General features: G+C 32.6%; 1 protein-coding gene and 1 long non-coding RNA gene across 3 annotated transcripts; one reads left to right on the plus strand and one right to left on the minus strand.

The window, feature by feature from the left end:
• The first annotated feature begins 6,312 nt into the window (after nt 1-6,312).
• LOC131005264 (uncharacterized) lies at nt 6,313-14,996 on the plus strand. Of its 2 annotated transcripts, none has more exons than XR_009095241.1 (4): nt 6,313-6,563; nt 7,259-7,390; nt 7,901-7,989; nt 8,546-14,996. It is a non-coding gene; the product is annotated as an uncharacterized LOC131005264 (long non-coding RNA). The 2 variants fall into 2 exon arrangements; XR_009095240.1 differs by having other exon boundaries at nt 14,449-14,996.
• Nucleotides 14,997-19,651: 4,655 nt separating this feature from the next.
• Nucleotides 19,652-22,674, minus strand: LOC131005267 (uncharacterized). Its single transcript, XM_057932152.1, has 8 exons — nt 22,272-22,674; nt 21,564-21,674; nt 21,328-21,462; nt 21,057-21,161; nt 20,665-20,834; nt 20,468-20,567; nt 20,128-20,378; nt 19,652-20,016 (listed from the first exon to the last, which is right to left on the minus strand). The coding sequence occupies exons 1-7, from the start codon at nt 22,524-22,526 to the stop codon at nt 20,136-20,138; spliced, it is 1,119 nt and encodes a 372-aa protein (XP_057788135.1). The 5' UTR covers nt 22,527-22,674; the 3' UTR covers nt 19,652-20,016; nt 20,128-20,135.
• Between the last annotated feature and the right edge of the window lie 2,730 nt (nt 22,675-25,404).

Raw genomic sequence — 25,404 nt, forward strand, 5'->3', positions numbered from 1 at the left:
GATTATAAGTGGTGGGGTATAATCCAAAAATAGGTATGAAGTTCTTTTGTGGACGTCCCAAAAAAGAAAGATAGAAAGTTCTTTCGTGGACGGAGGGAGTAATATTTTACTGCATCTAATTAAGGTGTGTTGAAATTGTGTAATTTAGAAGCACTTCATTTTTGTTGTCTACAGGGTCTCAATTAATCAAACCAAACGATTTTACAAGCTCTTCGTAATTCGAGTTTATAATTTTATTTTACAAGATCATGCTGCCTTAGCCTTATTACATGTTTTGGAAATTAATTAATGTGAATTTTCATTCACGGCTATATATAATGGACTGCATCAATATAAAAAGTGGCAATGAACCAAATAGGACAGAGAAGGAAATCAACATGAATTTAATTTCAAGTCTGCCAGAACAACTGAATATGATAATTTTTTTATTTAATTAATATAATATATAATCATTACCATGATTTGTTATAATAGTTAACAATAATAGGTGCACGTACAATAAGTCTGTATAAGGGTTTCACGAATACAACTTCCCCTAATAAAATTAGCCGGATGTGTTTTGGCTATGCAAAGACCATCACAACTGTGAGGGGTATCGGGGTCGCATCTTTTTGGACGTATAGTAAGCTGACAAACTGCTTTGTCGCCAAAACATCCTGCACAAAATTAATTTATTGCAAAATTAATCTAAATATACTTCAATATACCCATAAAAAATAACTATACTTATAGTAAAATATGTACCTGCGACTAGGCTTAAGCAGACGAGCATAGCCAAAAACGACGCCGCGATTTTTGCCATGTCAAATTACGGTTAGTATTCTCCAAAAATAATAATTTGGTTAATCAAGCTTGGATGATGGATATATCTAGCGTTCTCCATGGGCACTATTTATACACATAAAAAAAAAAATTGCCCTTAATGCAATTGGAATTTTCATTTATTTTCATATATTTATAACACTTCAATATCTTATTTGATGCAAAACAAATTATCGTTTTTAGACCAAAAGTCATAAATTATTATAAAGATAGTGTGATTTTGTATGCCAACTACTACATCGTATGAGTAATACTAATTATAATTATAAAAAAATATTAAATATATACTATAACTTTAACACGTCCTACCAAATAAATTACATATTATACATATCTCAGTTAAATATATAATATTTTATCCGATATTGCGTATTAAATAAGGCCCATAATATTACGCACTAAATAAGGCTTAAAAGTATTAAAGTATATCTCCACCTTATAAATCTTTATGAATTTGAGGTAATTATTTCTGTAACTCATTTATATACAGAATCGCACAGATTATGAATGCATGTATGTGTTAGTAAATGATTATGTTTGGCCACCGCAACGGCGCAACATCATCGGTCGTCGTTATTCTCTTAGATCAAAGGGGGGAAAAGGCATATATTATTAATCAGTAATGCTATTTGGATAAAATATGTTCGAATAAAATATAATTAAATATTTTTAAAAATAAATTTATTTAAATTTTTTTGGTTAAAATAAAAAATTAATTGATTTTATTGTTTTTTCCATATTGTAATTTTTTAATAACTTTTTTAATTTTTAATTTTTAAAGTACAAAACCTATAAAAAATTGAATTTGAAATTTGAATAAATTTTTTAATAATTTTTTTCTCCACATTCCTCACTTTTTAAAATTTGAATAATTTTAAATAAATCATTTTTTTGAAGTATTTGACCTTTTTTTTGGGGGGGGACAAATTTTGTCCAAATTAATAGCACTGCTCTATATTAATATTGAAATATGCGGGGCTTATTTAGATAGAAGATTTTGGACCTTTTTGGGCCTCAAGCCTGGGAAGTCCAAGTTAGATTTTATTTTACTTGCTCATAATCCCTTGTTTAATCCTCGTAGCCTTTCAATTAAATTCTTAAAAATTAATAAACTTCATTTCCGTCAAAAAAATAAAATAATAAACTTCATCAAACCATTGAAAGTGCCTTGCAAATTAAAATGCCGATAACGAGGGGAGAAAGAAAAAGACATAAGGAGGGTATAAACAACGTACGACTAAACTTCATATAACATTTTATTGTTATAGTAAGAGAATCACGAACATCATTTTGATTTCTTATACTACTTAACAATTATAGTTACAACCACAATATGTGTGTATACGATCTCTCATAACATCACAAAACGAACTAACAAAATTGGATTTATAACCATGTTTAAAACATGTGAAATTACAACTAATTGAACTTTGTATATCGCAAGGTGTGTTATAAAATTTACGAGTGCAAATTCCCGCATCAACAATTGAACCTACAATTCAAACAATAGAATACATTAGTTTATATATACTTTATGGATTCACAAAATTTCGAAATTAGCTCTATCTATACATAAAAAAAAAAATAGTATGAGAGCAAATTATTCAAACCAAAATATTGGCATTTGTTCGTTTCTCATAAAGGTTACTAAGTAGAATATGCGAAAAGAAAATAAAATTAAACTACACATCACAAGTTAACAACTAAACATTCATTCTCGTGCGATTTTTTAAACTAGTGCAAAAAGTCAAAGTATAAGGTATAATTGATCTCTCTGGACTCTGATAATATAATTAACAATAATCAAAATATCAAATAATCCAGAATTCTAGTAAAATTTATACCCGATAAAAGACTGCAACAAATAACGATAATGATGAGAGCTGTGAATAGCCTTGTCATTTTGAACTTGGAAATTGCTGCTGCCTTGAAATATCTAAATTGTTGGTGCGTCATCTTATAATGTTGTGTATGTATATATACTATTGATATAGCTTGTATAATAGGAAAGTATATAATTGATTGGGAAAATCAAGCACATAATTGGCCTCCAGCCATGGTGAATCTTTGACACATCAATGGTTCGGAGCCAAGATCTTTGGATTGGGATACCACAAATTTTCACATTAACAAAATGTAAAAAATATTTAATATTGAAATTAATTTGTACATCATGCAATAATTTTTCTAATATCAATTGTGTTGTTGATTAGAGTTGTTTCGGATGCAAAATATAAAGGATTGTTGCACTTGTGAGCAACATAACATGTGTATGTGAATAGAATCAACAATTGAGCTTCGTAACTTATAAGCATTCTTGGTGATGAATTTTTTGTTATGTAGAATTTGGTGAGCGAGAGTTATATGTTAGTGTCCGAACAAAACCCTCTATATGTAGTTGAAACTTTATTTGATACAAATTGTTTATGTTTAGTTGCATTTTATTAAATGATTCAAAAACAAAAAATAAAAAGCCTTTCTTCTTCTCCATCATCTTCTTTCTAGCAATTTTCTTTGTCAGCCGCAGCTAGACGACAAACCCCTGCTATTAATTAGCATGGGCTGAGGTTATATATCTATTTTCACACTTATGCACATGCGCTGAAAAATAAGCCCAGGCCCAAAACATTAACCACACTAAAACAATTCAATGAAGCTGCAATTAAAAATAGATAATCTTTAAAAGATCTTATAAGTTGTTTAGGAACTTATAAGTTCATACAAAGTGTTTCGCAAAATAAGTTTCTAAATAGTTTATAAGCTCTAAAAATAAGATTCAAGTGCCCAAAAAATAAGTTTCTCTACCCCAACTTATTTTTTCATAATCTTATATGCAACAATCATTTTACAAATATGATTCAACTATAAATTGTTATTTTCATCTTATGTCATTTCAAGTTCATCTCTCTTCGATTTTCTCTCTCTAGCAAAAAAATTATCTCTCTAACTTATAAGTTCAATTATCCAAACATATCAACAATTTATAAATTTTTAAAAAACTATATGTCTTATAAGTTGTTGGAACGTATAAGCTCTTTAATAAATTTAGCCAAACACCCTCTTAATTTTGAACGAGAGGGAATGAAATCAACTTAATTGGTGGTTTGCGTTGCATGAAATCCACAAAATTCTCAACACCCCAATTGGGGTGTACATTCAATTCGCTTGCAAATTTTGTTGTTTCTTCTTCGCGCCAATCTACTTGGACCGCTGATTTTCCTAGATGATCTAGGGAAATATAATTGTATTCACACACATTTCTTGGATTAATATAATTTCTTTCTTCTTTTTCCTTTTTTCTCTATTCAACAAAATTTGTATTTTATTAATTTTTGCTTCATTCTTAAAAAAAAGTAGCGAATATTTAGTTTCGAATTGTCATTTTTTTCGTTTTGCATTTGCGACGAATAGAAATAATACAAAATGACAAAATATAATAACAAGGGAAGTTTCATTCATTTATGGCTGGGTTATACATTAATATTGTATCCCATTTATATATGTTTAACAATGATAAGTACAGGTACAAAAAGTAGATTTCTTGAAATAATCGTTGACACAATATGCAGCAACAAAATCAAATCCTCCAAGACCACTTTTCTTGCATACATTTATGCAAGAATTTGGATCTCTAGTATTACAAGGGGAAACCAAATCGAACGAGCAGATTTTGCCCCCACCACCCAAACAACCTGCGCGCGCTCGACCAATTAAATTTAATCAATTTTAATTATATGTATTCATATTTATTACTTATAGTCACAGAATATACATACTTCCTCCATCCACGAAAAGAAATCTTAAAATACATACTTCCTCCATCCACGAAAAGAAATTTTAAAAGAGATCAACACGACTCTTATAAAAAATAATTGTTTATGTGAGCAGAGAAATGACTCCACATGTTTTCGTAAATGAATGAAAATGACAAATTAAAACTTCTTCACTAAAAAAAAAAGTGTATACATTAGAAGGGGAAGCTGAGGAATCCAATAATTATTTCTTGAGATATATACGAGAGAATAAATTGGATTTTTTAGTATGTTATTATATTTGAATACACGGTGCATTCATTTTAATTAAGATTTACCAACTCCAATATAATTCGTTAATTGATACAGTTAAATTTTATTAATTATAATTATGATTTAATTAGATCAGATGCGTAGTGAATCCAAATAATAACACATACACACACTGTTGGTTTTGGGGCATTGTATCATATATTAAAGGTCGTACAAATAAATAAATAAATAATAATGAAATTATACCTATAATAAGAGTGAAGCAAAATATAAGTGCGAAGAGCGATGGCAAGGACCTTGCCATTTTTTGACGTTGAAATTCCAGCCTTTTAATCAACTCGACAATTGCAAATACTTTGTTTTCATTCTTCTGTAAATCAAGTTTATATATAATGCTTACCACTAATTGATTGTTTCCATATAATTAATTCTCTTTGCATGCATTGAGAAAATTGTCTTTGCATGCATTGAGAAAATGTATTTAAATTATCATATCTCTTTAAATACCCGTATCTCCTTAAAATATATTATTTGTATCTGAAAATAATAAATATTAAACAGTATTGATAGTAATTTGAGTTTATAATTTCATTTTACAAGACCATACTGTCCTAGCCATATTATATGTCTTTTTGGGGATTAATTAATGAGAATTCTCATTCACGGCTATAATGGCCTGCGTCTATATATAAATTGCAAATAAACCAAATAGGAGAGAGAAATTAAATACTCAATTCGTCCCTCAAATACCTTTATCTCTTTCTATTTTGGTCCGTCATCAAAACATCTTTCTAACCTACTTTTAGAAATAATTGTACTCATTATTACTCTTACAATTAATCTTCACTTTTATAGGACTCATTCTCCATTTATCAAATACACAACTAATTTTAAAAGTAATTATTGTTATGAAGAAATGTAATATTTTAAAAGTATTACATTTTTCACAAAAATATATAAAAAATTTAAAAGAAAAATAATAAATAAAAAATAAACGAAAAATAAAGAAAATACTGAAAGGGAAAAAAAATCAAAATATATAAAAAAATGCAAAATAAAAACAGTAAAATAAAAAGAAAACACAGAAGAAATGCAGTAAAATAATATTAAAAAAAACGCAAAAGAAAAGCACTAAAAAGAAATGCTAAAAAGGGAAAAAAAAAAAGAAATATTGAAAAGAATAAAAAAAAAGAAAATGTTTAAAAAAATGCAAAAAATAAAATACAAAAAAAAAAAAACAGGAAAAGAAAAAAAAAATTAAAAGAAAAGAAACAAAATCAGCAAAATAAAACCTAAAAGAGAAGGGGATATAAAATGAGGGTGAAGAGTTTTGAACCATAGACCTTAGGTATGAGAGAAACTATGCGCCTATAACCATTGCACCGCCACCAACTCTCACTTTTCTATCTTTGTTAACAATTGTATTATATATATAAACGCGCACGGATCGGGTCAAACCCGTCTCAAATCTGCGAATAACCCTAATTTTGCACTCCACCGTCTTCCGCCTCAGCACGCCATCTCCGATTGTCTCCTTCCGACATCTGTGGCCGCGTCCTCCCCTATTCCACCGCCTTCGACGGCGCGACTTTGCCTCCTTCTCGCATCACCTCAGCAACGTCGTCCCCCCACCCCCATCTCTGCCTCCGCGCTGCACCGAACGCCGACACCAGCGCCGCTCCTCGACCTGAAAACTTCCGCCGCTCTGTCACAATGGTAGGCTAGCGTTCAACAGCCGAAATCTAATTCCAATTGTCAATGATTTTTTTATTTTATTTCAATTTTTTGTCAAATACATCTAACTTTAATCAAGTCACGTAAATGAAACTCAATGATTTGACTTATTATACTGTTTATATCTGTATTACGAATCACCCATCCATTTTACGAAATTAGTTCCATTTTAGTTTTCACATATATTCTGTGTTCTTATATTTTGTTATGTGCTCATTTGGTTTTAATGTTTTTGAAGAGTAAAAGACAAGGCTTCGTTGTATTTAGTGATTTATTTATCGTTCTCTAAGTTTGTTGATGCCTATTTGAATCTCTCTGTTTGGTCTCGAATTTCGGTTCGAGACATTATTGTAAGAGGATTAAGCCATATAGTGTTGGGGCTTTGTGTAGATAAAATTCCTTATTTCCTTTTTTATTGATAAAATGGATAAGACATAGATGTCAATAAGTAGATTATAGTCCGAGTACGAGAATGGGGTTGAAGCTTTCGTGAAATTTGCCTTGCAAAATGCTACTGATGTTAGCAGAATATCTTGTCCTTGTGCAAGATGTGCTAACACTAGGAAGACTAATGTTGATATCAAGAGCACATCTATTTTGTGGATCAACTACTTTTATTGTAATGGACTTTTATTGTTGTAATCAACTACTTATATGAGTATTGTGTTGCTATGTAGGGTGGAGGATGGTGTAGCAATATGCCATCTTGTTCGGCTCGGAAGAGAACAAGATTAGGTTCATCAACTTATATGGCCAAACAAGATCAGTTTTGGCGGGTAGCTTGAGCCATGATCAAGCTCAGAATCCCCGTATGATGTTAACTGTGATCCTAAAATATATTGCATATATTTTAAGTTTAAGTTTTGCATTGCATATGGCTCTTTAAATATCATGGTCGAGTTTAATATAAGTTACAACTATGCAAATATATGTTTTGTATAACTGTTTGAGAAATCTACTTTTTTTCCATCTCAAATATTGCCTTTTCAAGTTTGAATTTTCCTTGTAGTTCACTTGATATGCTTGAGTGATATCATAAGCTGAGTACATGAAGCCTATACTGAGTCTTTCTCCTCTCTAGCCTGATTATTCAAAACAATATGACATGTTTATCTGTTTTAAATTTACTTTATTAAATTTTGTCACTCATTCTGGTCATGTTTTTAAATCTTATTTGAGATTTGAGATAATAATTAGTGTCAATCCATTTCGCAGCAACATTGTTTATCTTGAAAGAATCATTCTTTCTCATCTACATATTAATCTTTAACTTATATTCTACAATGTAATGATGTTTCTGGCTATTGTTTGAAATACAGGTACTGATCTACTTGGGAAGCTCTATCAAGGTTCCAAGTGGTGAATTAACAAGAGCTGAACCTATCTACTTGTTCTTGGCAAGAAAAAGGTAACTTCCATAGCTACTATGACATGTATACAATTTGTCATTATTTGTTGGGAACTTTTATGATGCTTTAAATAGTTGTTTGATCAGTTGAATGACAGTTTTTGTCTAACTTGGTGAAGTATCTCATCATTCTAATCACAAGTTTAATGCTCAATCAAATCACAATCAATAAGAAGCGGAACATCTCTAGAACTGTAGAACAATATAATTTTTCGCACACAACTCCTGCATAAAAGAAACTTAATCACAAACTTTAATATGTATACACAATTAACTAATTCAACCTTAGAAGAATTGCTAGCAATGGAACATGCATAAAAGACACATTTGCATTATAAAGTATCTCAACATTCTAATCACAAGCATAATGCTCACGAGTCCCTCTTATGCAACACCTTAATCCTCATGTGTCCTTATGCAACACCTTAATCCTCAATTCCTTATGTGTCCCTTTTATGCAAGAGCTTAATGCTCATGTTCCCTCTCTTGCAACACCTTAATCTTCACGTGTCCCTCTTATGCAAGAGCTTATTATGCAAGAGCTTATTGCTCACAGGTCCCTCTTATGCAAGAGGTATGCTCACGGGTCCCCCTTATGCAAGAGAATGCTCACGTGTCCCTCTTATGCAACAACTTAATGCTCACGCGAACCTCTTATGCAAGAGCTTAATGCTTGCGCGTCCCTCTAATGCAAGAGGTTAATGCTCGTGCTTCCTTATGCAAGAGGTTAATGCTCTTGTGTCCTTATGCAAGACCATAATGCTCACGTGTCCCTTTGCTTATGAAAGAACTTTATGCTCACTTGTCCCTTTGCCTATGAAAGAGCTTTATTCAATTGTCCTTGATGCTCGTGAAAGAACTTAGTGTTCACGTGTTCCTAATGATGATGAAATGGTTTAATGCTCACGTGTCCCTTCTCTTTATAAAAGAGTTTAGTGCCCATGTGTCCCTCTTACTTACAAAAGAGCACAATGCTCATGTGTCACTCCTAAGCAAGAGCTTAATGCTCACATGTCCCTGGTGCTTATAAAAGAGCTTAAAGCTCATGTGTCCCGGTTGCTTATAAAAGTGCTTAATACTCACGTGTCCTTGCTTAAAAAAGAGTTTTATGCTCATAACCCAATGATTATGATATATCTTGATGATCATGTGTGAAAGCGCTTAATGCTCAAATGCCCCTGTTGCTTATCAAAAAACTTTCTCGAATGTCCCTATTGCATATCAAAAGAGCTGCTTATGAAAAGAGCTTAATGCGCACGCAGAGCTGATACTCACATGTCCCTCATGTGTCCCTGTGGCATATGAAAGAGCTTACAGCTCACTTGTTCGTATCAATTATAAAAGAGCTTAAAACTCACTTGTCCGTACTCCTTATTAAAGCGCCTAAAGCTTACGTGTTCCCTGTTGCTTATAAAAGAGTTTAAAGTTTACTTGCCCCTATCACTTATAAAAGAGCTTAAAGCACACATAAAATAGCATGAAGCTCACTTGTCCTTGTGAATTATAAAAGAGTTTAGAGCTCACTTGTCGGTGTCCCTTATAAAAGAGGTTAAAGCTCACTTGTCCCTCATACTTATACAAGAGCATAAAGCTCTGTTGCTTGTAAAATAGCTTATAGATGACTTGTCCCTCTCTTTCTTATAGAAGAGCTTAAACCTTACGTCTCCCTGTCACTTATAAAAGAACATTCAGCTCACTTGTCTATGTCACATATAAAGAGCTCAAAGCTCATGTGTCCCTGTCCCTTATATAAAAGAGCATGAAGCGCACGTGTCTCTGTGGCTTATAAAAGAGCCTAAAGCTCACTTCTCCCTTTTGCTTATCAAAGAGCTTAAAAGTTACTTGTCCCTCCCCATTTATAAATGTCCCAGTCGTTTATAAAATAGCATATAGCTCATGTGTCCTTGATACTTGTAAAAGAGCTTAAAGCTCACGTGTCTATCGCTTGTAAAAGAGCTTAAAGCTCATGTGTCTCTATTGCTTAAAGCTCATATGTCCCTATTGTTTATAAAAGAGCTTAGCGGTCACATGTCTCTTATAGAAGAGTTTAAAGCTCATGTGTCCCTGTTGCTTATAAAAGATTAAAATAAACTTGTCCATGTCCCTACTAAAACAACTTAAAGCTCACATAAAAGAGCATGAAACTCACATGTCCCGATGGATTATAAAAGAGCTTAAAGCTCACTTGTCCTTGTTGCCTTGCAAAAGAGCTAAAGCTCACTTGTCCCCCCCGCTTATAAAAGAACTTAAACCTCACTTGTCTCTGCAACTTATAGAAGAGCTCAAAGTTCTGGGGAAGATCACATTTTCCTTTGGCGTAGAAAAGAGCTTAAAGCTCAGTTGTCCCTCTTGTTTATAAAAATGAGCATATAAAGGTCACATATCTTTATCACTTCTTAAACAGCTTAAAGCTCACGTATCCCTATGGCTTATAAAAGAGCTCGAAGCTCATTCGTCCTGCTGCTTATAAAAGAGTATGAAGCTCACGTGTCCCTGTGGCTCATAAAAGAGCTTAAAGTTTGCGTGTCCCTGTAGCTTATAGAAAGGCTTAAAGCTGAAAGCTCATGTGTCCTATTGGCTTATAAAAGAGTTTAAAGCTCACTTGTCCGAATCACTTAAGAAAGTGCTTATATCTCACGCTTCCCTGCTGCTTTTAAAAGTCCATGAAGCTTACGTGTCCCTGGGCCTTGTAAAAGAGCTTACAGCTCACTTGTACCCGTCTCTTATAAAAGAGCGCAACGCTTATGTGTTCCTGTTGCTGACAAAAGAGCTTAAAGCTTACTTGTTGCTGTCGGTTATATAAGAGTTTGAAGCTCACTTGTCCCTATCGCTTACAATAGAGTTCAAAGCTCACATGTTCCTGCTGCTTATAAAAGAGATTTAACGGTCATATGTCCCTCTTTCTTATACAAGACCTTGGTGCTCATGTGTCCAATGATTATAAAATAGTATGATGCTCATGTGAAAGCGCTCAATGCTCACACGTCTGTGTTGCTTATGAAAGAACTTTTTCAATCGTCCCTTTAATGCTCATGTTTCTCCTAGAATTTGGTGCTCACATGTTCCTATTGCTTATCAAAGAGTTTAAAGCTCACTTGTCCCTGTCATTTATGAAAGAGTTTAACGCTCACTTGTTCCCATCATTAATTAAAGTGCTTAAAGCATAACGCTCACTTGTCCCTGCTGCTTATTAAAGAGCATAAAGCCCACTTGTCCCTATGGCTTATGGAAAAGCTTAAAGGTTGCTTGTCCCTGTCTTTTATAGAAGAGTTTAAAGCTCATGTGTCCCTGTTGCTTATAAAAGAGATTAAAATAAACTTGTCCATGTCCCTACTAAAACAACTTGAAGCTCACATAAAAGAGCATGAAACTCACGTGTCCCTATGGATTATAAAAGAGCTTGAAGCTCACGTGTCCATGTGGCTCATAAAGGAGCTTAAAGTTTGCTTGTCCCTGTAGCTTATAAAAGGGCTTAAAGCTGAAAGCTCATGTGTCCTATTGCTTATAAAAGGGTTTAAAGCTCACTTGTCCCAATGGTTTATAGAAGAGCTTAAAGCTCACTTGTCCGAATCACTTACGAAAGTGCTTATATCTCACGTGTCCCTGCTGCTTATAGAAGACCATGAAGCTTACGTGTACCTGGGCCTTGTAAAAGAGCTTACAGCTCACTTGTACCCGTCTCTTATAAAAGAACGCAACACTTATGTGTTCCTGTTGCTTAAAAAAGAGCTTAAAGCTTTACTTGCCCCTATCGCTTATAAAAGAGCTTAAAGCTCACATAAAATAGCATGAAGCTCACTTGTCCTTATCAATTATAAAAGTGTTTAGAGCTCACTTGTCAGTGTCTTATAAAAGAGGTTAAAGCTCACTTGTCCCTCCCACTTATACAAGAGCATAAAGCTCACGTGTCCTGGTTGCTTGTAAAATAGCTTATAGCTGACTTGTCCCTCTCTCTTTTATAGAAGAGCTTAATCCTCACATCCCCCTGTCACTTATAAAAGAGCATTCAGCTCACTTGTCTATGTCACTTATAAAGAGCTCAAAGCTCATGTGTCCCTGTCCCTTATAAAAGAGCATGAAGCGCACATGTCTCTGTGGCCTATAAAAGAGCTTAAAGCTCACTTCTCCCTATTGCTTATCAAAGAGCTTAAAAGTTACTTGTCCCTGTCCATTTATAAATGTCCCTGTCGTTTATAAAATAGCATATATCTCATGTGTCCTTGATACTTGTAAAAGAGCTTAAAGCTCACGTGTCTATCACTTATAAAAGAGCTTAAAGCTCATGTGTCTCTATTGCTTAAGGCTCATATGTCCCTATTGTTTATAAAAGAGCTTAGCGGTCACATGTCTCTTATAGAAGAGTTTAAAGCTCATGTGTCCCTGTTGCTTATAAAAGATTAAAATAAACTTGTCCATGTCCCTACTAAAACAACTTAAAGCTCACATAAAAGAGCATAAAACTCACGTGTCCCGATGGATTATAAAAGAGCTTAAAGCTCACTTGTCCTTGTCGCTTATAAAAGAGCTTGAAGCTCATTCGTCCTGCTGCTTATAAAAGAGTATGAAGCTCACGTGCCTGTGGCTCATAAAAGAGCTTAAAGTTTTCTTGTCCCTGTAGCTTATAAAAGGGCTTAAAGCTGAAAGCTCATGTGTCCTATTGGCTTATAAAAGGGTTTAAAGCTCACTTGTCCCAATGGTTTATAGAAGAGCTTAAAGCTCACTTGTCCGAATCACTTAAGAAAGTGCTTATATCTCACGCGTCCCTGCTGCTTTTAAAAGACCATGAAGCTTACGTGTCCCTGAGCCTTGTAAAAGAGCTTACAGCTCACTTGTACCCGTCTCTTATAAAAGAGCGCAATGCTTATGTGTTCCTGTTGCTTACAAAAGAGCTTAAAGCTTTACATGTCCTTGTTGCTTAAAAAAGAGCTTAAAGCTTACTTGTTCCTGTCGGTTATATAAGAGTTTGAAGCTCACTTGTCCCTATTGCTTACGAGTTACGATAGAGTTCAAAGCTCACATGTCCATGCTGCTTATGAAAGAGATTTAACGGTCATATGTCCCTCTTTCTTATACAAGACCTTGGTGCTCATGTGTCCAATGATTATAAAATAGTACGATGCTCATGTGAAAGCTCTCAATGCTCACGCGTCTGTGTTGCTTATGAAAGAACTTTCTCAAGCGTCCCTTTTCTTATGAAAAGAGCTTAATGCTCATGTTTCTCCTAGAATTTGGTGCTCACATGTTCCTATTGCTTATAGCTCACGTGTCCCTGCTGCTTAGAAAAAAAACTTAATTCTCATGTTTCTTTGTTGCTTATAGAAGAGCTTAAAGCTCACTTGTCCATCTCACTTGTAAAAGAACTTAAAAGAGCTCACGTGTCATGTTACTTTTGAAAGAGCTGGATTCTCAATCTTCCCTGTTGCATATAAAAGAGTTTAATGCTCACGTGTCCCTTTTGCTAGTAAAAGAGCTTAATGCTCATGTGTCCCAATAATAGCACACTGCTCATATGTGAAAGCTCTTAATGATCACGTATCTGCATGATGCTCAGATATCCCTACTGCTTAAAAAAAAGAAAAAAAAAACTTAATACTCATGTTTCTTTGTGGCTTATGGAAGAGCTTAAAGCTCACTTATCCATCTCACTTGTATAAGAACTTAAAGATCACTTGTCCCTACTGCTTATAAAAACAGCATAAAACTTATGTCTTTTTGGCCTACTGCTTATAAAAACAGCATAAAACTTATGTCCTTTCGACTTATAAACGAGCTTAAAGCTCACTTTTCCGTGCCGCTTATAAACGAGCATAAAGTTCATTGTCTCTGCTGCTTATAAAAGAGTTTAAAGCTAACTTGTCCTTGTCTGTTCTAAAAGAGAGCTTAAAGTTCATGTTTCCTTGTTCTATAGGGCTTTAAAGTCCACTTGTCCCTTTGGCTTATAAAGGAGCTTAAAGCTCATGTGTCTCTTCTGCTTATAAAAGAGCTTAACACTCATGTATTCTTCTTGCTTGTCATTGAACTTAAGTTGTTTCCAGTGATTATGAAATAGCACAATGCTCGTCTATTAAAGCATTTAATGCTCATGCGTCCAAGTTGCTTATGAAAGAACTTGCTCAAGCATCTTAGTTGTTCATGAACAGTGCTTAATGCTCATGTATCCCTTAGAGCTTAATGCTCACATGTTCATATTGCTTATAAAAAAACTAAAAGCTCATGTGTCCATGTGGTTTATAAAAAAGCTTAAAGCTCGATTGTCCGTATCACTTATAAATGAGCTTAAAGCTCACTAGTCCCTGCTGCTTAGAAAAGAGCATAAAGCTCATATCCCACTTGCTCATGTTGCCAACGAAATAGTTTAGAGCTCACATATCCTGATCGCTTATAAAAGAGTTTAAAACTCACATGTTTCATTGCTTTTTAAAGATCTCAATGCTCACGTTTCTCTATTGTTTATGACAGAGAGCTCTTAAGCTCACGTGTCCTTGTCGCTTATAAAAGAGCTTGAAGCTCATATGCCCCCATTGCTTATAAAAGTGCTTACAGCTCATGCGTCCTGTTGCTTTTGGAAGAACTTAATGCTCTTGTTTCCTTATTGCTTATGAAAGAGTAATCTGCTCACGTGTCTCTAATGTTTATGAATGTGGTTTATGCTTGTGTGTCCCTCTTGCTTATAAAAGAGTGAATTCTCACTTGTCGATGATTATTTTAGAGTTTAATGCTTACGTGTCCCTCAAGTTCATGAAGGAGCTAAATTCTCAAATGTTTCAGTTGCTTATGAAAGAGCTTGCTCACATGTCCTTATTGCTTATGAAATAGGTTAATGCTCAATTCTCCCTACTGTTTACAAAAGAGTTCAAACTCATGTTTTGCTTCTTGCTTATGTAAGAGCTTCAAGCTCAGATGTTCTATTGCTTTCGAAAGAGTTTAATACTCATGTGTCCCCATTGCTGATGAACGAGCGATATGCTCAAGTGTCTCTCCTACTTATAAAAGAGTTATATGCTCAATGGCCGCGTGTCGTTTATGATATGAAAGCGCTTAATAATGCTCATGCGACACATGTTGCTTATGAAAGAGATCGTGGTCAAGGGTCCATGTTGCTTATGAAACGAGACGTATCCCTCAAAGCTTGATGCTCACATGTCCCTACTATTTATTAAAGAGCTTAAAACTTTATGTGTTTGTGCTAAGGAAAAAGCTGATATGTCTATCCTTGTATATATGAAAGAGGTCTTTTGTCCGTCCTTGTGGCTTAAAAGTCATAAATGGCCCTTTATAAATCAAAAGTCATAAATTATTAATTATTATACATATAGTTTGATTTGAGACCACCTATGGCATGAGTAATACAAATAATAATTTTAATAAATATTATATATATATATATATATAACTTTAATACATATTATCAAATAAATTACATATTGTAGATATTTTAATACAAAACATAATATATACTGATATGTAATACTATTAAATAAGATTTCTTAATTAAATATATATACAATTCAAGTCATTATATTTTGCGATTGAGAATATACACAAGATAAAATTCAACAAATATATTTCTATTACACAAATAAATAACTACTTAATTTTGTTCTGAATTTCAATTTTTCTATACACAAATTTTATTGATGTGCGTGCGTACACACACACACACACACACACACACACACACACACACATATATATATATATATATATATATTTACGCAATATTATTATATTTTATTATTTTGATAGTTTAAATAACTTAAAGTCATATATTTAAATTTTTGATTGACAATCATTTGTTGATATATTTTTACTTATATATATATGTACACATAATATATTTTTAGTTTAATTTTTTAATTCATCTTTAATATAAATAAGTAATTACTTATATTTTTATATATAATTAGAATGTAAATATAGATTTATAAAATATTTATAGCAAATGTCTATAAATTGTGTGTATGTATGTATGAACACATAATTCATTAAGGAACTTTAAATGATTACAATGTACTATTATTTTTAGATGTGGGATTTGCAATTTGAGTTAAGTTAGTTTAATCAATTTTTTGTGCATATATAATAAGAATTTTTTTTGAAGAAATCACAAAATTGCCATTGAAATTAACTTAAAATTGATTTCAAATTAAAAATTATTCTTTTATTATACTCTCTCCGTCCCACTAAAAATGACATGTATTTTATTTTGGGTCGTCCCATTATAAGTGGCATGATTCTATAAATAAAAAAATTTAACCCTTAAAAAAGTATAAGTCTCACTTTTAATATATTTACATATTCTTATTAATTTTCGTGTCGAAAAGTTTTGAGCCATTTATAATGAGACATGATGAGTATTATAAATTATAGATATTGAAATATACTGGGCTTAGTTAGATAGGATATTGGAGGCCTTTTGGGTTCTCAAGCGGGCAGGCTTTTAAGCTCAAGTTTTTTGGGTCTTTATTTAGTATTTTTGGAATATTTTTTAAATTTAATTCAACCTTATTTACGGACACTCCAATCAGGAGTAACAAAGATTGGATGATGAAAAAGTTGAATAAACAAAGAAACATACTCCCTCCGTCCCACGAATTTTGACACGTTTTTCTTTTTGGGCCGTCCCACGAATCTTGATACGTTTTTCTTTTTGGGCCGTCCCACGAATCTTGACACGTTTCCTTTTTTGGCAATAATTATTACCTTATCTCTCCTACTTTATCACCTTTATTATATTCTCTCTCCTACTTTATCACTTTTATTACCTTCTCTCTCCTACTTTATCAATTTTATACTTTATTAATTACACACTTAAAACACTAATTTACAACTCCTTAATTCTCGTGCCGAACCCAAATGTGTCAAGACTCGCGGGACGGAGGGAGTAATTCAGACTAAAAGATAAATTCTAATGAATACAACTCAAAGTTTATTAGGCATGAGTATAAATACAGTATAATTAGTAATTAATGGAAATTGAAAAAAAGGGAGGCAGTCAATAATTTATGATTAGGGGATGTTAGTGTTTTTGGGAGGGCAGCTATAGACGCAATCGCAGAAGAATTGGGGAGAGCCGCGCGTGCCGCCTTTCTTAATGCAGGTAGATTTGGTCACCAGATTCCAACCAATTGCGGCACTACACACATTTGCGCATGCATCTATCTTCTCTGCGCACATATATTTTATCTCCATCTCGCATGTTGGCCACTTACCAAAACAACCTGTACTTGCCCAAAATTAAATCAAACATTATATCATTATAAATATAATAAAGTCCAATTTTTAAATAAGTTACTCAAATGGTTAAGACACATATAACAAGACATCAAAGTGCACCCTAAAAAAAAATTGATAGGACTATTCTAAAGTTTGTGATAGGATCGAAAAAATGTGATAGTTTATGATATATTTGAGCATTTAGAGAAATATAAAAGAATGTATAGACTAGAGATTTTAAACAATATAAAAATTTTATTGAAAGAATGAAAAAAGATTTAAAATATAAAATCTTAGCATTTTTATATAGCTTGGCAAGTGGCAACCATTCAAATATTATGAATCATATATACCTGTGACAAGGATAAAGCTCACAAATAATGCAACCAAGGAAGATACCAAAAGTTTAGCCATTTTAACGTACGATAGGAGATATTGGATATATAACAATATTCAGAAAAAAAAGGTTATACTGTAATAAAGTTTATTATTGCAGTATCATTTATATATATAGAGTCGACTGGATTTACATATATAATCATAAATTTGATTTGAATAATTTGGTAAAGTAAATATATCGAAATCATTGGCTAATCTTATATATTTAATAAGAAAATAAAGTTTATCATACTTGGCATTCACAAATCCTACCATTTTAATTAAGATGCAGTATTTAAATCATATAGTATAATAAGAAAATAGAATTTCACGGCCTTTCTCCTACATGTAAACTGATTACTTTAAAACAAATATTTATGTCATGTGTACCAAAATATTTCAATTTTTTTTTCTTTATAAAATCTCTCCGTACATTTTATCTGCATTGGAAATTAAGATTGTTTTCACATCCAGAAACTGTATTTGTTCGAGTTTCATAAACTAAAATGAAACTTGGAAATATGAGAATATAATAATAACAACATAATCATTATTATAAATAAATTATGGAATTTAGAAGGTATAAATGAAGAACTTAGATAAATAACAATATATACATGATATATATAATGTTAAAATATATTTAATTGAAATCTTTAGTCTCGTATCAAACTTATAATAATCACTCCATCTAGTGAAGAATTTATACAAAAGCGATCCGAACATTAATCAGCATGTCCAAAGAATCTTTCTCTATTTTCTAATCTTTATTGAGACACATAACCAATTATTATAACAACATTTGTTTAGAAATTTAAACATATATATTCGAGTATTTAGTTGGTATTACTATATGAATTTAAAACGAGAATGCATAGTAAAATCACTTTTTAATCAAGTTTGTAACGGATACATTATATAGATAATATTTTTAAACATTTAAGTTAAAAATATCGAAGAAACATATTTTTTAACCTATTCTATTACTCTCTCCGTCTTACAAAAACATGAACAAAGAGAAATGCACGGGTTTTAAGAAATGTTAGTTGAGAGTTAAAGTAAGTGGAAAATGGATCCCATTTTAAAAGGTGTTGTGAGAGTAATGAATTAATTAAGGAAAAGTAGTGGTGGGTCATGATGTACTAAAATGGAAAGGTTTATGTTTTTGTGAGACACCCCAAAATGGAAAAACGTTCATGTTTTTGTGAGACGGAGTGAGTATAATTTTATTTATCTTCTAATAAATTATTGAATACTATCACAATAAAATAAAATATTAATTTATTTTGTAAATTTATATTTGTAATATAAAGTGATTTCCGGTCAAAAATGTGATCATGAGTTACTCATTAGAGTGATTGATTCTTTAATTTAATGCCACCATGTGATAATTTTTGTACTGGATCTTATATTTCATGAAATGCAACACATGTGTTATGTGTATATTTTGTAATATCATCAATTAAATACATGAGATGTGCATCAATAAAAGAAAAATATATGAAATATAATACTAAAATATAATAAAAATTCCCATGCCCTAATTTAGAGCTATTGAGCACTGAACTTGATTTTATGAACATAATTGGTGATTAATTTTGGATTCTCTCGCGTTTCCATATGTTCAAACAAATATTCCCACTGTGTCGTAACAATATTTATATTGTCAAATATGTTAAACCCTAAAATAACTAAGAATAATCAAGCGAAAAAGTAAAATTAAAGTTTATAATTAGAAAAATGAAGAAAGAAAGTGATGTAGGCAAAAAAAAAAAAAAGTAAAATATATACAAAGCCTTAAAGTTAAAATGAGTATTATCATTCTTAAATTACTTGTCAGAATAGTTTCACAGATATAGAGATATTTGCCCGTATATATATGAACTTTTATTATTTTCTTATTTTGTACATTAATTTTTTTAAAATATAAATGCGTCAATTTTCAATTTATCTAATTTTTACCACGAAAAAAATGGAGAAAAAAAATTCAACAAATTGAAAGTTGGTATATTTAAGTTTAAAAATAAAAATTCATTTGCAAAATCAAAAGATACTAAAAGTTCATGGATTTACATGCAAATATTTCCAATACTATATACATATATAAAAAAAAGAGATCATACAAATCTCTTAGCTTAAGGTAGTACATAGATCATGAATAATGTTATATACAAAAATGTATGAAGTTGAATACAAAAATGTGTATATAAATTCAAAAGTGCTTAAATGCATTAATGAGAAAACACACTAATGCATGATACTACAATATTCCAAAGAACCTAAGGCGACCGCCTCAATGGCCTCATGGAGTCCGGCCCTGACACTGGCTTTACTCCACAGCTCGATAGCACCCAGATCGCGTTGCGTATTGCAAATTCTTGATGCAGCAACCGAATTCACTAGTCAAGTAATCCATATCAGCATCAAGCAGTCCTAAAATAGAGACGAGCAAATTTAAATTCAGTCAATCCTCGAATTCAGGCATTGGACGAAGGCCACCAGAACAATTTCTAAATCGAGTGATGCTTCATCAAATGATCTAACCTGGAAAATCAAATACGAAGATCTTCAATGTCTGTCAAGATATCTGAACTACAAGAGGTCTTCTTATCTGGCAGTTTGATTACAAGCTGACCGCATGCGCCACTTATGTCTTGGCCCATTTGCTTACGAATTGTTGTACGGATGTTGTAAGTGCCTCTAAGTATTTTCTGAAATTTAATGACTTTCTGATCATCACTGGTACTATAACAACTTAGAGAACCAATGGGATTAAAAGGAATCAAGTTTACAACCTGTATGAAATAGCAGACAACGGCATTAGAGTTGAGGGTGAGACCTCTTAAATGTAGCAAGTATAGCAACCTAGAACTTTGAAGGTTACCGATTGCAACGTCTCAAGCAATTTGCCAAGCTGGTGAGCGTGCTGCTCCTCATCATTCACAGCATCAAGCATTATGTACTCGATCAATATCTTTTGCTGACTACAGTAAAACCGAATGAGTTACGTGGTCATGAGAGGTTGGCAAATTCATCATCTGGCATATGCACGCCAAGGAAAAAATGACCAGATAAACAAACCTGCTAGTTTGATATTCCCGTAATGCATTCATTAGTCTTTCCAGAGGAAAAGCCCTTGCAGCAGGCATTATCTGACAGCGGATTTCTTGTACTGGTGCATGCAGCGATACTGCTAGATTCAAGTTTGGTATGTCTCTCTGCAGCTTGTTAATAGCATGTATTATGCCAACCTGTGCACAATTTTGCAACATATCAGAATCAAGCAGATGACTAATGGCGTCAAAGATGGTCCCTAACAACCAAGTCAAGTAGTCACTTCCCGTGCAATTATAAGCAGAAGTTCCACGGAACTAACCCAGTGCTAAATAACCAAGTGATACAGAAATAGGTATGTACAAAACAAGATAAACAGGAAAGACATCGAGCATGAGAATAAATAGCATAGCATGCACCGTTGAGAGGGTAATTTTCTTGGGAGACAGCTGGAAAGGAAGAGCTGTCATGGCTCTGATAGCATCCACCACCGCAGTGTAGTTATTTAGAGGTTCTCCCATTCCCTGCTCACAACAAATAATGATAAGAAAATTGCCATCAACTCAAACTCAAGCCCACACAACAATCACAGCTGTTACAAATGAAATGATCTTCTTGACTTTTGAAGGACAAGCGAGAACATAACTGACAATATATTGAGCTAATTATATTAAAGAGGATATATGATACCATAAAGACAACATTGCGGATGGCTGATATACGAGACGCATGGACTAACTGTTCCAAAATTTCTCCAGATGACAGATTCTTCTTAAATCCCATGCTTCCTGTTGCGCAAAAATTGCAACCCATCTTGCACCCAACCTACAATAACAATAGCATTTTAAAATTATTGCTATATTGAAATGTTGTGAACACAAGAAGGGAACTTAAAAGATAGTGATTCCACGTTCCACAACAGTTACCTGGGAGGATACGCACAAGGTTGACCTAGGACCACCAAGACGAGGTTTCCCATCATATTTACCCAATCGAGTATCATATCTCATTATCACAGCCTCCACAAATTCTCCATTCTAGCAACAAAAAATGGAACCAAATGACATTCATGCATCTAAACCAACCAACAAAATGTCTTGTAAACAAACACAGATCAGATACAGACTATGTTCCACTAGAAAAAATATAACCAACCAAATATGTACCTATGCCAAGGTAGATTCCTCTTATAATACAGTACATTCATTCTCAGTTTATGCACGTAAAAACATATCCCAAAAACACCCAAGATTTGTCCCAACACTGCCTATCATAGCGTAGACAGACACAATCATACTTTCATAACACAAATTTCATTCACATATGAGAACACTAAAGTTTAAGTCTCTTTAGACTTATCAAATTCGTATTTATTCAAGTACTGATTTCTTGCACTGATTTTTACAGCTCCATTTATAAGGGAAACCCGTAGATTTTACCTCAATTGTCTAATAAAGCATTAGAATGTTAGGAAATTACATTTTTTTTCAAAAACCAACTATTTAAACAAACAGCGCAAAGACGCAAGCTTCCAACATTCTGCACATCGAAATATACAATACAAGACACCTCCGGCAGAATATAAGCAGAAGAGTTATAGAAAGAGTAAATTAAACAAAATTGATGGCAGATACCTGCAATTTGATGAGGAGCTTAGTGGTGACCTGGTCGGAAGAATCTATGGCGGAATGGAGAGTGGAAGTGGAGGGTCTGAACTTGGAATCGAGGAGATGGTAAGCCGCGGAGGGCAGAGAAGGGATTTCATCCCATCGGCAATTAGGATTTTTCAAGACGTGTTTCCAGATTTGGGGAATGAAATTAGGGTTTAAACCGGCTACCTCGAAATCGGATTTAATGGCGGAAACGTCGAACACCGATTTGTACGCCATCGGCGAGAGTTGGTTAAAAGTTTGAAGGGTATTGAACTTTGTCCATTGTTATTTGCAACCCCTACTGTCATTCAACTTTATTTTTTTCTAGGGTTAAGAGAGGAAAAATATCAACTTTGAATGAAATCTACTTACAAACACACTCATCCGGTTATTGAGATTATTTTAGATCGAATTAATTTATAATTACATATAATTGAATTAGTCCATGATTATCGAAATAATTTTTTCACAAGGTCAATTCAAATTTATTCGAGATTAAATTAGCTCATGATCACTTAAGTATTAATTTTGTTATAAGAGAGAGAGAGAGAGACCAAGACTCATAAGGTAAAACTAATTTTATATGATATTGTCCCAAATTTAAATATTGAATCATGTCTATTCAATTGAACAATCTATCTGAATACTATATCGTGTAATTAAGACAACAATTTTCAACTAGTCAATTAGAAGCGGACCTAGACTTTTTAGTCAATGAGATTCAGCTAGTCATAATTTTATAAATTCATCAAACTTAATTATTTAAATTTAAATTAGAAATAGTTAATTATATAATTTATTTATATCCTCATAGCATTTCTCTTATATTATTTGAGGTTGGATAAAGTTCGATTCATTAATGGTGAAAATGAAATAACCATAATAAATAATACAAGACACTTTTTGTTAGAGGTGACGATCTTGTATCGAAAATTTGGATATGACCATATCTAAATGTAGGGCATTTATGTTATTTGTACCTGAAGCCAAACGATATAACTAAGTTGGTTATACGGATAATCGTAATAATACTTCAAAACTTTGTATATAAATGTATATAAAACAACAAACAAATGAAAATAAAACTTTGTTCATATAGTTTTACAAATTTTGTAAATGCACAGTAACATAATTTTTGTTGCATCTTACAATATCTATATTTGCATATTTATATTTCTCATCTTCCTATATTATATAAAGACTAAGTTGTTGAAATCTTACATATATAATACTATATGTAGATGAAAAATTAAGAATGCAACTATCGATATTATTTATGTGAGCTGGATCGGAGTGAGACTATTAGCAAGGGTTGCCTCCTGACTTCAGACTCCACCCTATCGATGAAATGCTCATCAGCTTCAGATTCCAAGTGCTGCCTATGGCCGTGTGTGGCTCATTTTGGTTACACTAATTCTAACAATTAATAAAATTAATAATCCCCTTAAGTATGTGAACTTTGTGCTTTTTATTTATAATTTTTAATTTTCTTAACTATTCGTGCTCAAAAAGAACAAACCATTAATTAATATTGAAATGGGGGGATATTTATTTGTCTTTTAGACAAATTTAAATTTTTAATAGTCTCAAATGGCACAATCTTTATTAAAAATTGTGACTTTTAAGGATTTTTTAAATATTGCAATCAAAACATATTTATTGGTGATCTTTAGTGCAACTTTCTTCACTAAAAAATAGGTACATTTCTTATGAAGAACGATATGTCCATAATACAATATTAAATGCAATGAGCTATAGTTTAATCAAAAAAGAAAATTTAAATAAATTTTAATAATATGTAAATAGTAAAACATAAAAATTTCATTAAGTATTTATCATTTTACTTACTAAAGAATTAATTTACAAATTTGTCTTCTAAACTCTAAACTCTCTTTTTTTAGTGAAAAAAAAAGTGAGTGTATGTGAGTATATATGATTGCATTTTTTTAAAAAACTAAGTATATATGATTACATTAAATAAATATAATTTTTATACTTTGTTTGATTCACAAAAATAAGTTTAGAAAAAAATAAGAATAAGATAAAAAACAACAACAATCCGATAACCACCCGCAACTGCTTCTCTTCATCTGATCAAGTCCTGGCGGAGACTTGACCGTAATGCGCGGCGGCGCTAAACCCCGTTTGCTTCAATCCATTTTCAGCAACCGCCGCGTTTCTAGCAGCACAATCCGTCAAGCAATCGGCGTCGGACTGATTGAAATCGGAGCACGTCCGGCGGTGGGAGGAGCCATCGGTGAGCAGAAGATGGTAGCTTCGGCCGGTGGAGTTCTCGGAGAGGCAGCGGTAAGCGTGTTGAGGCCTTTGTTTCTTCATGGCGCGGATGAGGAGCGGGATCAGGCCTTCCATTTTCTGCCGCTTCTGATTTGCTGTGTGGAGTCGAGAATGATGCTCATCTCTCACCTCAATTCAATTTATATAGTGAGATGGAATCTTTTAAGGGCACTGCATTTTCCGTAATGACCTTCATATCCTTAGTCTGAAGAAACATGTGCAAGCTTGCGAAAGTTGACCAAAGCTTAAGGCTTTTAAACTTTTTTACTTGCTCATTAAAAAAGCGTGACGTTTTTGTTGAATATAACTCGGATATTAATATTGTTTGTTCGGAAGAAAATAAAAAAGAAATACTGGTCCTACATAAAATTCGATTATTTTTTAAATCATTATTTTCCCAACTGTGATTTAAAAATTTATAACGCGTTGTAATTTTGACTGGCTGCGATTTTTATTTATCAGTCGCAAACCAACAGAATCTGGCGGCTAAATTTCTCTCTTCTTTCGTCTTATAGGTCGAATGTAGACCAAATTCTTCTGTTTCAGTTTACTGGCTTGCAGCTGACTTTGAGTCATTGGCCATCATATATATAATCGCTCTAATTTTCATTTTATTTATCATGATAGAAATTTACGTCTTCATGTTCTTAATTTATACTTCACGGTTGCTAAATAATTGATGTTTTGGAGGATATTTCTTATATCTCGAGTATCGTAAAGTAATTTACTAATCGTTAGTTACTTTTCACAGTTCCTTTATTCTATCATTGTAGTAATTCATTAAGGTGAAGGTTCATTTGAATAACTGAATATAGTTTTT

The sequence above is a fragment of the Salvia miltiorrhiza genome, chromosome 1, assembly GCF_028751815.1.
Source record: "Salvia miltiorrhiza cultivar Shanhuang (shh) chromosome 1, IMPLAD_Smil_shh, whole genome shotgun sequence".
Classification (NCBI taxonomy): Eukaryota; Viridiplantae; Streptophyta; class Magnoliopsida; order Lamiales; family Lamiaceae; genus Salvia; species Salvia miltiorrhiza.